The 13,069-nt window shown below is 35.4% G+C and overlaps 1 protein-coding gene across 1 annotated transcript; it reads left to right on the top strand.

Moving 5' to 3' along the window:
- The first annotated feature begins 3,458 nt into the window (after positions 1-3,458).
- On the top strand, positions 3,459-4,271 carry LOC110013103 (uncharacterized). The gene is made up of 2 exons (XM_088876994.1): positions 3,459-3,688; positions 3,952-4,271. Exons 1-2 carry the CDS (start codon positions 3,596-3,598, stop codon positions 4,072-4,074), a joined length of 216 nt encoding a protein of 71 aa, XP_088733120.1. The 5' UTR covers positions 3,459-3,595; the 3' UTR covers positions 4,075-4,271.
- Positions 4,272-13,069: the final 8,798 nt, after the last annotated feature.

The following is a 13,069-nucleotide window of genomic DNA, read 5'->3' as shown; positions in this document are numbered from 1 at the left end:
CGAGGTGAACATGTGAAACACAGAGCACCCTCGTGGCCCCATCTCGTCCATACACGTTTCGTCCCCTTATTCGTCCCCAACTTCGAAATATCGGCCTATCAATGAGACAGCTTTGTCGAAATTCCATGAGCATCGTTAATCAACGCCAGACGCGAAAAAACATTGTTTCAAATCCCCATCCCTTCCTTATTTACCATACTACCCCTACATACACTTCTTTCTTTCTTTATTTCTAGCGCGATGTTTCAATTATAAGGGCTAATACAATTTACCCCTATAATATTGTAAGTGAGCAAATTATTTTTTTATAATAAAAAATAATAATTTATTTTTTTATATTTTTAAAATAAAATAATTTACCACTCTATCTAAAAAGGTAAAATGCTTCATTTTAAAAAAATTCTAGAGGATAAATTGCTACATTTTTAGAAAATACAAGAAAATAAATTACTATTTTTTTCTTAAAAAGATAATTTGCTCATTTACGATATCACATTGAAGGTTGTTTGCATTTTTTTCGTTAATTATATTTTATTTCTCAATGAAAAATATATTGATAATGCCAAAAACTTCACTATTTAAGTGACCTAATGTTTTAGTATAAGTAGGATTCTTTCCTTCTACAAGAATGGAATAATGTTCTAAAAGACAAAATAACAAGATTTGCTCTAAGAAAAGTCCTTCTAAAAGAAAAGTTGTTATTTGATTAGCAGTAAAATTATTGTGCTTGAAAATAAAATTAAAAAATTAAAAAAAAATTGAAGTTTGAGTCTTTGAAAAATAATTTAACATTTATAAATTTGATAATAAATTATAGAATTTGATAAAAAGTTGCGTATAGTTTTGGCTTAAAACAACCTAATTTAAATAGTTCAAAAGGCAGAAATTATAACTCGAAAATACTGCTTTCAACAAAAAGTTGATACTCACTTATTTAAGTGATTGCAACTACCACCTAAATACGTTAAGAAAGTTTTAAATCACAGCGGTGCTGGCTAAGCATGAACGGCAACTATAATACTCTGTTCATGTGATTAATATAAAATTCAAATAAAGTAACTATTATAATTGATTCAACATCGATCAAACTGGAACAAATAGGTCAAAAGGCAGAAATTATAACTCGAAAATACTGCTTTCAACAAAAAGTTGATACTCACTTATTTAAGTGATTGCAACTACCACCTAAATACGTTAAGAAAGTTTTAAATCACAGCGGTGCTGGCTAAGCATGAACGGCAACTATAATACTCTGTTCATGTGATTAATATAAAATTCAAATAAAGTAACTATTATAATTGATTCAACATCGATCAAACTTGTTCCAGTAAGAATTTAGCATATGTTGAATGTTTCCATGTCTTGGAGTTTTTGTTGTCGTTTGCCGAATTTTTTAAAAACTTTTTGTTCCCTATTACGCGTATCATTCCTCGCCCTAAATGCTATGTTTTACCTTCTATTTTCTCAACTACTCCTCCAAAAATAAAATTTAGTTAAAATGGATCAATTAAACGGGGTGTTTGGGTGGGTTTACAAGCTCCTTGAAGTATCTTATAAGATGTTATAAAGTATTTGATAATTTTTTTTAGAAAAAGATCTTATAAGCTCTAAAAATATGATGTCCGGAAGATATAAGTTCGTTAAAAAAGAAACATAAGGATCGCTGACTTATTTATAAAATCTTAACAAATCTTTTTAAATAAATTAGAAATTTATGGTTAGTAGAGTACTGACATCTTATATGCTTCACAATCTTATTTTATCCAAACAATTTGTTGATTAATTTATGAAATTGTTTTACTCTATCAAAATAATTTGACTGGTTAATTTTTGATTGGTTGGGTGTATAAGTTGAGTTTCTTAAATACAACATAAAATAGTGCATCTTAAAAGGTATTTTTAATCTTTTGAAATTACTGAATCTAAGAAAGACGGTAGGTATCTGGATGATATTCAGTAAGTGTTTAAGGTCTTCGTTATCCCAAATACTCTAAGTATCCCCTCTAGTGTAGTAGAAATCCTACAAAAGAGCATAGCGTTAAAATCAAGTTGGAAGGATTTTCGGCAATGACACTCTGATACTCAAGTCAGTGAGGATTCAGGATTTCTAAAGAAAAGAACGTAAGAGTTGGAGAAGCAAGAGTTGTACCTGATATGGGAGAGTCAATATATAGATGTCGGTTGGACTATACGGTATCAAGTGCACCTTAGATCGATGTATGATCAATGGTGTGCAATGGGTCGTACATATCCTCAAGATAGTGACAGGAAGTTGTCCTAGAGACAAGCATGCCATATTGTTAAAAGGGGCCACAACACTACCTGTGTAAGACTGATGTCCCTTTCATTGTGTACGAAGATCTTTAAGATACCTTACCACTTAAATCGATCATCAAATACTCAGAGTCTATGCCCAAAGAGACCAGTCTTTCTTTAAAGTCTCTAGGAGCCTCGACCAAAACTGTGATATTGTAAGAGGAAGGTCTTTAGAGCAAATTGAAGGTCTTTAGTGGTATATTAGAAATATCCCCACATCAAAGATATTGCCAAGTGCTTGATAATAATAATAACAGAAAAGAATATCAGCAATGTTTAATTTAGTTGCTGAAATTGATGTTTCATAAGTACGATATTATAGATTAGAATCTCAAAATATGAGGTTTTTTTATTTATTTTAATGGCAATTGTCAGTCTATTGTAATAATAATTGTTTGTTGGATATTTGATATATTTATTGATTATTGAGATTTATAATTTAACTGTAATTGAGTTCACTCAAAATCAAAAAAAAAGAAAAATTGACGAAATCTAAAAATAAGAAGCTAAAATTTTATAAGTTCTTTAAAAAGTAAGGAGGTACGAACTTATTTTTTAATTTTTTAACAAACTTCTTTAGTATGGATCATACCATATATAGAAATATTATTACTATCATGTTACAACCTTTACTCTGTTTATTCAAATACTCCAACTTTTTTTTTTAAAAAAAAATTATATTCTACAAATTTTAAAATTAATTTTTTTAGATAAATTTAACCAAACACCCTTTAAGCCTATTTATCTATACTTCTATGTTAATTATGAAAAAAAAAATTATTTTTTAATAAAAAATAACAATTTATTACAACAATATCTTAATATTTTGTCTTTACTAATAATATTTTTAAATTATTTTTTGAAAATATAATATATTAATCTATATATTTTATTTTTATTTTTAAAATATTTTATAATATAAAAAATTATTTATTAAATGCACGAAAAAACAGATGAGGACAAGTATAAATCAAGTAAAAGGGGGTAATGAAAGTCGAGGGGAAGGGTGAAGTTGTAATTTGAGTGACCGAAATTGGGGAGAGATGCCAAGACGGTTGCCGCGTATGTATTCGAAAAAGAATTGACCGAGCACGCACGGCACGCACGACACGCACGGCATTATATATAAGTCCGCTCCCCCCCAGCTTCCCTTCTCCTCCATAAATCGCTTCCCATATTTTGCATTCCTCTGTCCTCCGCGGAAACCATTTCCGTACTTCCAATTGGAGAAAATTTTCAGATTCAGAGGGAAAACGGTTTCCTCCCTCCCAGACACACCATGAAGAAATCAGGCATCATAGCAGCCTCCGTCGCTGCCGCTTCCGCCACTGCGATCTCCTCCGCGTCCTCCAAAATTCACTTTCCTCGAGAGGTAAACTGAAAATCTATTTTTTTTTTGTTTTCTTTTCTAATTTTTGTGATTTCTGTCTTTAGAATTTCGAAAACAGAAGAAGGGTTTTCTTCTTAGATTCAGAATTCATCTTCCTTTGTTCTAATATTCGGGGAGATTTCTACCTTCGGTGTTATGAAATATGGTTTTTCTCTCTTGAATTTTGTGTGAGTGATGGTGAGAAGTTTGTTTAAATTATCTTAAAATTTTCTGTTCTGATTATTCTTTTTTCTTTTATTTTTTAGGATGAGTGTGTGAGGAAAAGCAGCGAGAATTCTGGATCACAGGGATCGTCCTCTCCGGATAAATTTGCGCCGAGGTTTGATGGATTGAGATTCATAGAGACACTGGTCACAGCTCATAGATGAGAATAATGCTTTTCTTTTCTTTCTTTTTCACCCTTTATTTTGGGTGCCCAAAAAATTGAAAATTCAGAGAGAGACAGAGTCTTGATTATTGGTGATTGTTATGGTAATTTACTGTTAGGAAGCTAATTTTATTGTCTGTATCGTTGCTGGGGAAAAAATGTAATGATGATGACAGATATGAAAATGTTTTTAGTCTATTCTTGCTGATGGTTAGAGCTGAGAGTTACATGCGCCATTCAATTGTTTATTGTTCTTCTAATTTTTCGAGTTTTTCTTTTTTCCTTCGGAGAGGAAAATCAATTATATTAAACGTAAAGAGTTTGGTCAAAGCCAGTAAGACACTGAGCAAAAATGAGAAAAGAGAACAAAAACAAACAATCCTAACGAAAACTAGGAACCAAGTTCAAGACGTGCCCTTGCAAGGTGGAGTGCCGCAGCCTTGCGATGCCGAAACTTGCCTGGAAAAGGTGCAACGAAGCAGTGTGTGCATGGCCCCCTCCTCCTGCGTGCATCGGATGCAGTTAGTTGGACTTAGACACCCCCATTCCCTCAGATTGACGTTTATTGGCAACGCTCCCTAACAGGCTCTGCACATAAATAACGACACCTTAGGTGGGACGGGTGCATCCCAAAAGATGCTGCTACCCTCTCGTCTGATTGTGTGAGTTTGCTGCCTCTTTCGATGTGCCCCCTGAATCCCCCAACTGCAATGCCAACAAGTGGCGCTCTGAACTGTGAACTTTCCGTTCTTCTCATGGTGCCAAGCTAGTGTATGCTCCACGCTAGTGCCCGGTAAGCGTTCTCAAAATTTCAACGGCATCCAACTTTGACGCGAATTAGCACCTCTATGAAACTCCATCTTCCCCAATGAGTTCGGCCACTGTCTCATTCCTTCCCAATGATCCAGGGGTTGCAACTAGCTTGAAAGTAGATGGACGAGGCAACCACAGATTAGACCAAATTCGCACTCGGTGGCCGTTATCAATCTTCCGCCAAGACCTTGTTGAACTAGAGCACAAGCTTCACAAATGGATTTTCAAGAGGAGGATTGCGATGTTAGAATAAATGATCAAAAGCCAATTAAATTGATCTTTATGTAATCTATTTTGACAATTTCAAGATGTAATGCAATACTATTTGATGAATAAAAGTAAGTGTTCATTTATGACATTCAGTTTTGTTGTGCTTACTTATAATGAATATCACAATTATATTAACATCACAGCAAAACTTACAGACGAAAGGAACAACCCATGTAGTTGGGATGCGCATTAGATGATAACTATGAAAGTAACTTTAGAAGGCTTGGTCTGAAATGTTCTAACTCGAGGACCTTGGGATGGAGCATCAAGAGTCCTATAGAGATTTACACTAAATATTATTGTGTCGTGTTTCATCGGCGAGAGACGTAGGTCGTCTATGCAATTTTGGCGAGTTTGTATGTAATTGAACATCACTGCAAAGCCTACAGACCAAAGGAATAACCTATATAGTTGGGTTGTGCATTGGATGACAACTACGAAACTAACTTTTGAGGGTTGAGTCTGAAATATTTCAAGTCAAGGACCTCAAGACGAGGTATCGAAAGTCCTATAGAGATTTGCACTAAGTGTGATGTATTTTATAGACGAAAGACGTAGGTCGTCTATGCAGTTTTGTTGACTTAGTTGGCTAGGTTGTCGAACAGACTGAGCTGACTCGGGGGAACCATCATATGAGAACCTTGAAGGTTTAGTCGGTATAATAGGTGTTCCCAGCTTCACTAGTGCGAAAGTAGTCCTCGGATTTGAGAAACCATGGTAATCATATGCACATGATAGGATATGGTCATTATAAGCTTTATCCAGTGCAGTTAGAATGTGTATTAAGGACAGTGAATCCCAAGACAAAAGTCGTCCTTGTCAGCACAATATCTTCTATACGCTCCAAGATTTGTTTAAGCTCTTATAATTTGTGGTCACAATGATTCGTTGAATAGGGACAAGTTTCCTATGTCGACAATAAAGTAAACGAGGCCTTGAGTATTAAATACAGATGCTTAGTCCAAGATGAGAATTGAAGCCCGATTCCATACCCTAGACTATGGTCAGGAGAGAATTGATGGAAGTACTGTATCAGTGTGGAACTCGATAGCCTAAATATTCATGTTGCTATTCACCTAGTCTCTAATGCCATATACTGTTGCTAGATTGCCACCTATGGTAACGGGTATTTTTTGTTATTAGATAATCGAAAATAATTAATTTAATTTAATTTAATTAATTGCATTGGTACGCGCTCAAATCTACCTGAGGATGAACATAAAGAGTCACACACAAATCACAGTAAGTGATGGAATTAATTTAAAATTAATTCGAGAAGAAATGATTTATTCTTGAAGAGCATAAATGATTGGACCATTTATGTGAATGGCACAAAATTTAATTAATTGGATTAATTGAATTTTGAGTTTGGCCTTTTAAGTTTATTGAATTAATTTAAATAATTTTGGTTTATCAATCTCTCGCGCCATGTTTTTGCTAACGATTGCCGCTGGTTTCTGAAGCTAATTTTCATACCTGAAGCCGCCTCAAAATTGGACAATAATTGTTTGATATACATTATGGCATCCGAGGTGGCTTGGCAGAATATTAGTGTGACATCAACAAACAATACGTGGGAGATCGTTGGCACCCTCGGCTAATCGCCTCACCTTGAAGACATCCATAAGCGAAGCAATCTCTTCCCTCATTTCCTGCGGCACGTTTTTGCTAACAATTACCTCTAGTTTCTCAAGCTAATTTGTAGACCTGAAGCCGCCTCAAAATTAGACAATAACCGTTTGATATACATCATGGCATCCAAGGTGGCTTGGCAGAATATTAGTGTGAGTGGGAGACCGTTGGTGCCCTCGGCTAATCGCATCACCTTGAAGACATCCTCGACTCTCTTTCAGCTCAAGATCTCTATATAGAAAAGAAGCAAGTAGGGAAAAGGGGTCTTCCCGACGAAGCCCTCTTTCTGAAGTGATATAACCAAACTGGTATCCATTAAGGAGTACTGAATAGGTTGCCGAAGATATACACATCATAAACAAAGCAAAAAAAATAGTAGCGAAAATCTACTCTACTTAGGACTCTCTCACGAATACACCATTCAACCCGATCATAGGCCTTACTGATGAGCTTCAATGTTGCATAGCATACTTTCCCCCAATGTTTATAAGATAAATAATGATGAAGTTTGTAGGCAACTAGCGCATTCTAGTGATTAGATAGCCAAGGATAAAGGCCGACTAAGACTAAAAAATGATGTTATCAAGAAAAGGTTTCATGCAATTAGCAATACCTTTAGACGCGATCTTATAAATCACATTACACAGACTAATGGGTCAGAATTGCGAAATAGAGTTCGTATTGGTATATTTTTGGGATTAAGACAATGTGGGTGAAATTAAATTGAGGATCGAGAGATAGGCTATTAAAAATATTTAACAGACAAGCAGAGACGTTATACCAACAATATGCCTAAGTTTTTGATAGAAAATAGGACACATATTGTCCGGACTCAGAGATTTGTACGGATATACTTCTCACAAAGTTATGTTGACCTCCTCAAGTGAAAAGGGTCAAACCAGCTCTGCACTCATATTCTCCATCACCTTCGGATCTAAGGCCTCAAGCAGCTCATCCATCCTACGGACTTCGGGAATTAGTGGAACGAAATAAGCACTTAAAATAATTAAGGATAGCACATTCAATATCCCCTTTATCAGTAATTAGATTTTCTTCCCCACTTTGAAGTTGTCGCATCCCTTTTTTCCTCCTGTGGTCACTTGCCTTGACATAAAAGGTCGTATTTCGATCCCCCTCTTTTAGCCATTGTGCCTAGCCCCGCTGCTTCTAAATAAGCTCCTCTTGTTCAAGACACTCCTCGAGGTCATCTTTCAATTGTTCAATCTAAGAATTTGTGTTGCAATTCACAACTGTCACCTTCAACTTGTTAATTTGTTAGTTCAGATCCTTGACACGTTTGGTCACGTTGCCAAACTTCAATCTACCCTAGATGTTTAAAGTGAGGTTGCAACTTTGAAGCTTCAATCTACCTCTTTATACATTGGTAGTTGGGAGTTCAACTTTCCTAGGGAGAAAAATGCAATTTAACCCGGTGTTATAAAGATGATAAAATAACTCCTATAAATAAATAATTTGCGAAATAATCCCTCAACATATGAAAAAAATAGCAACCCCCTCCCTCGTGTTAGGGATGAAAGACATACGTTATTATTATTATGATTTTTAATTGTAAAAGAATATTTTTACTCTTAGTTGTAAACTATTAGATAGCATCTCATATAGATGAATGGTTCATATTTCATCAATATTATTTATAAATTTATAAATATCTTTTAAATTCATAATATATATTTAAATATAAATTTACATATCTTTAAAATAATAACTTTTTAAAAATATAATATTAAAATATATAATCCAATTTATATAAAGAGGACCAAATCATAGAAGCACATATCTTAACCAATAATAAGTATTATGTGAGTGCTTTTGACTTAACAGCTCTCCAGGTAGTTAATGTTTACTAAGTTCACACCTAATGTTTCAAATAAAATCATTTTTGAAAAAGTAAATTTGGGTTATGATTGAGACAAGAAAATCAATAAAATGATGATTAAAAAATAAAGTCAAATACTTAGCATAATAGGCAACAAGAGATCAAGACCGTACGATTTGAATACATTGTAATTACTAGATTACCTTACATAGTAAACTGTATTCATAAATTAATGGTTGGTGTAATAAGGTAAAATTTGTTTTATACCCTCAAATTTATTGCTAGCATAGTATAAATATCGCATAATTTCATTGTACAAGTGGACTTTCGGAAGGGCAATTGGAAGGACAAGATTTGCTAGAAGAGCTAAAAAGTTTCTAGCTTGAGAAGTGTATAACGTACTTTAATCACGAGCTTCCTATTTATTCCCCATCAACTTTGGTGTCGTTTGTGGAAAGTTAATCTAAGCATTGAGAATGAATACTCGATTGTGAGCTAGGAGTGGGAATGTTGGACATGAAGAACTCGAGGGAAGAGATGAAAACCATATACATGCTGCCAACCGCTATGAGAACCCCATCGGTCACCATCCTCAGGAAGAACAAATGGGTGCCTAATATGAGCGGGATTGTGAAGGCTTTGGCATTCCACCTCCGCTATCACTAGTCCAGATGGGCACCCAAGAAGGATGAGCTATGATTAAGAAGTGAATAGTAAGGCCATGTAGCCTAAAGACAACTATTACCCTTCACTACATCCTCGAGGAAGTGTGTATGAAGAAGACAATTACTTCCCCCGACCTCTTCCAGGGGGGATACCACCAAGGAGAGAAGAAGCTATGGGAGGTCAAGTACCTCTTCTACCCAGATTCTCCTACCCTCATGAGAGAAAGGGGCCTCTCTATTCGTCCATTGGTAGTCTCTTAGTCCATTGTTGCCTCATAGATTAGTAGAAGCTATTCAACTAAGGATCAAAATTCCAAGTTTCAATGAATACAATGGAGTGGGTGATCCTCAAGACCACTTGAACCGATTCCTGGCTAAGGCTGATCCATTAGACATCAGTGATGTGATCTACTGCAAAATATTTTGAACCGCTCTCTTCGGGAAAACAATGGCATGGTTGAATCATTTGCCCTCGGAGACCATTGAAACTTTTGATCAATTGTTACAATATTTTCTACACCATTTCGCAATCAACAAGCGATACCCTAAAACCAGATCGTATCTCTTCATTATAGTCCAAAGAGAAAGTAAAAGCCTGAGGCAATATGTTCAATGCTTCTCGAAAGCTATCCTTGACGTGCCCCACATAAACCGAAAACTCCTAGCAAACGTTATGCAACAGAACCTAAGAAAAGATAGATTCAAGGAATCGATCACTGGAACCCAACGATAACCCAGGGGGAGATGGAATTTTTTGAATTGAGATATATGGAAACAATATTTTTGATTATTTCTTCATTCAAATTTGAAGTGGAGTCTTAGTTTATTTTTGTATTCTTTCTAGATTCAAACAAAATCAGACATAAAAAAAGAAATAGATTCATAGGTTTGATACCATGTCTAGAACTCATGTTTGAAAGAAATATTCAATCACATAGAGTCGACAAATGAAGTGGGATCGAATATCTTTTATATGGAATCGGAAGATTATTCGATGATTTTTTCAGGAAATCCCCAACGAAAAATATAAGCCATTCCTTCTTTTTTATCGAATCGATCATAACCACCACCTAGACAGGAATGCAAATGCAAACCTCTGAGTGACTTAATGCGATATACCCCACTAAACACCGTGAGTGGAGAAATACTCTAGGTGGCAAAGCAACAAGGTTTGGTATTATAGCTTTCCTTATGAAAGACAATCCTGAGAGGATGAAATTCGACAAGTACTATCATTTCCACAGATATCGAAGCCATAACACAGAATAATGTCATAATTTAAAAAATAATATTGAAAAACTCATCCAAAGAGCATACATAAAAGAGTACATAGGCAAAGGAAGTCAAAGGCCCAAAAACATACTGTTGGAAAAGGACGCATTGCGGTCCGCATCAAGATGGGAGAAAGATCAGGAGGTAAATAGACAACAAAAGATAACTTCCTTACTACAGGGTTACTGGAGCCATCTCGGGAAGCCCCGCTAGAGACATGCTGTGCGAGCAAGAAAGGAAACTATAAGAAAAGCTAGTGAGATAGCCAACTATATCGTATTCAACGAAATTGAAATGACCCAGCAGAAGAATTTTGAACGCGAGATAGTTTTAAAACACTAGGAGGGAAGCATTCCTCCCAATAATGATGCAATAGTAGTGACAACCACCACATCGAACTTTTAAGTTAAAAAGATCTTGATAGATAGTGGAAGTTCAACCAACATCAGCTTTCGTAAGGCCTTCTCCCATATGGGTATAGACAATGCACAGTTGGCACTGGTACACACTCCACTCAACCAGCTTCAGTGAAGATGTAGTCAAGCTTTTAGGAGAAGTCATGTTGTCAATATCACTGGATTTTTACCCGAAGCGAGCAATAAAACTTGTGAAGTTCTTGGAATTCAACTCTCCCTTGACGTACAATGTAATCATGGGCAAACCTATTTCAAACCATATCATCCACCTATCACATGAAGTAAAATTTCCAACTTCAAGTAGGATCAGGAGGAGATTAGATATAGAAAATAGGAGAGAGAATGCTACAGTAACATACTAAGAAAATCGGCATTCATCTCTAACGGGATAGTAGAAGGCGATGTCAAGCGATGCAGCCAATAGAAGTCACGTCAATGGACACTTAATGTGGAACACAAAAAGGAGAGTCTTCCCATGGAGAAGAAGGGAAAATACTATAAGAAGAACTAAAGAAAAAAAAAATTTGCATGGATGCCATATAGAAAGCAAATATGGTCGAGATAGTAGAAGGTGGAGCCTATCACTTGCGGAAAATAAAAACACTTGGGACGTTGATAATAGAGTGTGGATGTCAATCTTTGAAGGAAAAAATCTCAATTAATAAAATGATGCGAACTCTTGTTTAAATTCGTCTCGAGTTTACTTTATCAGATTGATGGTAAGTATAAAAATTTACCTCCCCACAAGGACGTATACTATTGGCCCACAGGAGAAAAACATATATCCACAACTTAAGAGTGGGAGAAACAAACTCTTATATTCAAGCTAATGACAATCAAGCCTCCATGAGGTGCATAATGAAATACCCCGAACTTGTAATAATCAAGTTTTTTGAGGTGCATAATAGAACGCCCTGAAGCTAAATAATAATCAAATTTTCTTGAAGAGCATAATAGAATGCCTCGAAGTTAATGATAACTAAGATTCCATGAGGCACATAATAGAATGTCCCGAGCTAGAAATAATCAAGCTTTCTTGAAGCATAGAATAAGACACCCCAAAGCTTAGATGTAAATGCGACAACTCAGAAGAAATTCCCAACCAGATGATAATTACATAAGTAAGATAGCCCGCAACAAAATAATAAAGTTCAAACTTCAGAATGAGTTCAACATCAAAATATTGATAGAATGTCTCGAGAATTAAATCTCTAAGCTTTATCAGCTGTGAAAGTCGATATCTCGAGGCCAGCAACATAAACTTCATTAACAAAAGCCATCAACATAAACTTTATCAATTGCAGACCAAGTCACATCAACAGAAAATATGAAAGATATTGAGTAAGCTAGTGTCGTAGATTGCTCATGCTCATCATCTTGGAACGTAGTCCACGATGGAGAGTTCAAGAAGATAAAGAGGTTTTACAAAGTGTAAGCCTAAGCCAAGATTGACCATAAATCCATTGTGGGCTCAGTGGATCGCATAGGTTTTGGGCTTGTGATCATCCAACGGGGGCGTGTGGGAGGGCTAATTTTATCTTGTTTGTAAATTTAAACACAAGAAAATTGTTACAAACAAATATATAGATTCAAAAGAATTTAAAAGGATACAAACTCTACTTTATCCCCTGATTCTTCTCTTCAAAGCAATTTATGTGGGTTTGACAAAGTCAAAGGAAAAATCTTCACATAAATCTCCTTTGAATTTAAATTTGAATTTCTATAACGTTAATTCAAGGGCTCACACTGTTAGGAAATGGATCGGGTTAAGATGGATAACAGGTGGAATATGAAGGCGATAAAAGACACACGAATTTGTTAACCCAGTTTGGATATAAATCCTACATCTGGGGGCGATACCAAGCCAGGAGAAAACACTCAAAGAGGAGGAAAATTGAGGAGTACAATACACACACACATGTATGCAAGTCTTCACCACACGTGAAAGACAACACTCACCCTCGTCTCAACTCTTTCTTTTCTCTCTACTCTATTCTACTTTGCTCTATAAAACAATGCTAATAAGAGTAGTATATATATAGCCATGACTTATCCTTTTTCCAACTCAACTTGGGATTTCTAAGTTGAATC

Source organism: Sesamum indicum, linkage group LG13 (genome assembly GCF_026168435.1).
Source record: "Sesamum indicum cultivar Baizhima isolate 11 linkage group LG13, ASM2616843v1, whole genome shotgun sequence".
In the NCBI taxonomy this organism is placed as follows: Eukaryota; Viridiplantae; Streptophyta; class Magnoliopsida; order Lamiales; family Pedaliaceae; genus Sesamum; species Sesamum indicum.
Note: the sequence above shows the minus strand (reverse complement) of the source record. Positions and strands in the feature narration are given on the sequence as shown.

Bases quoted from the DNA above. Each gene is read 5' to 3' on its own strand.
- LOC110013103 (XM_088876994.1), top strand. From the start codon at position 3,596: ATGAAGAAATCAGGCATCATAGCAGCCTCCGTCGCTGCCGCTTCCGCC. The intron at 3,689-3,951 runs GTAAACTGAAAA...TTTATTTTTTAG, and splicing joins AAATTCACTTTCCTCGAGAG to GATGAGTGTGTGAGGAAAAG.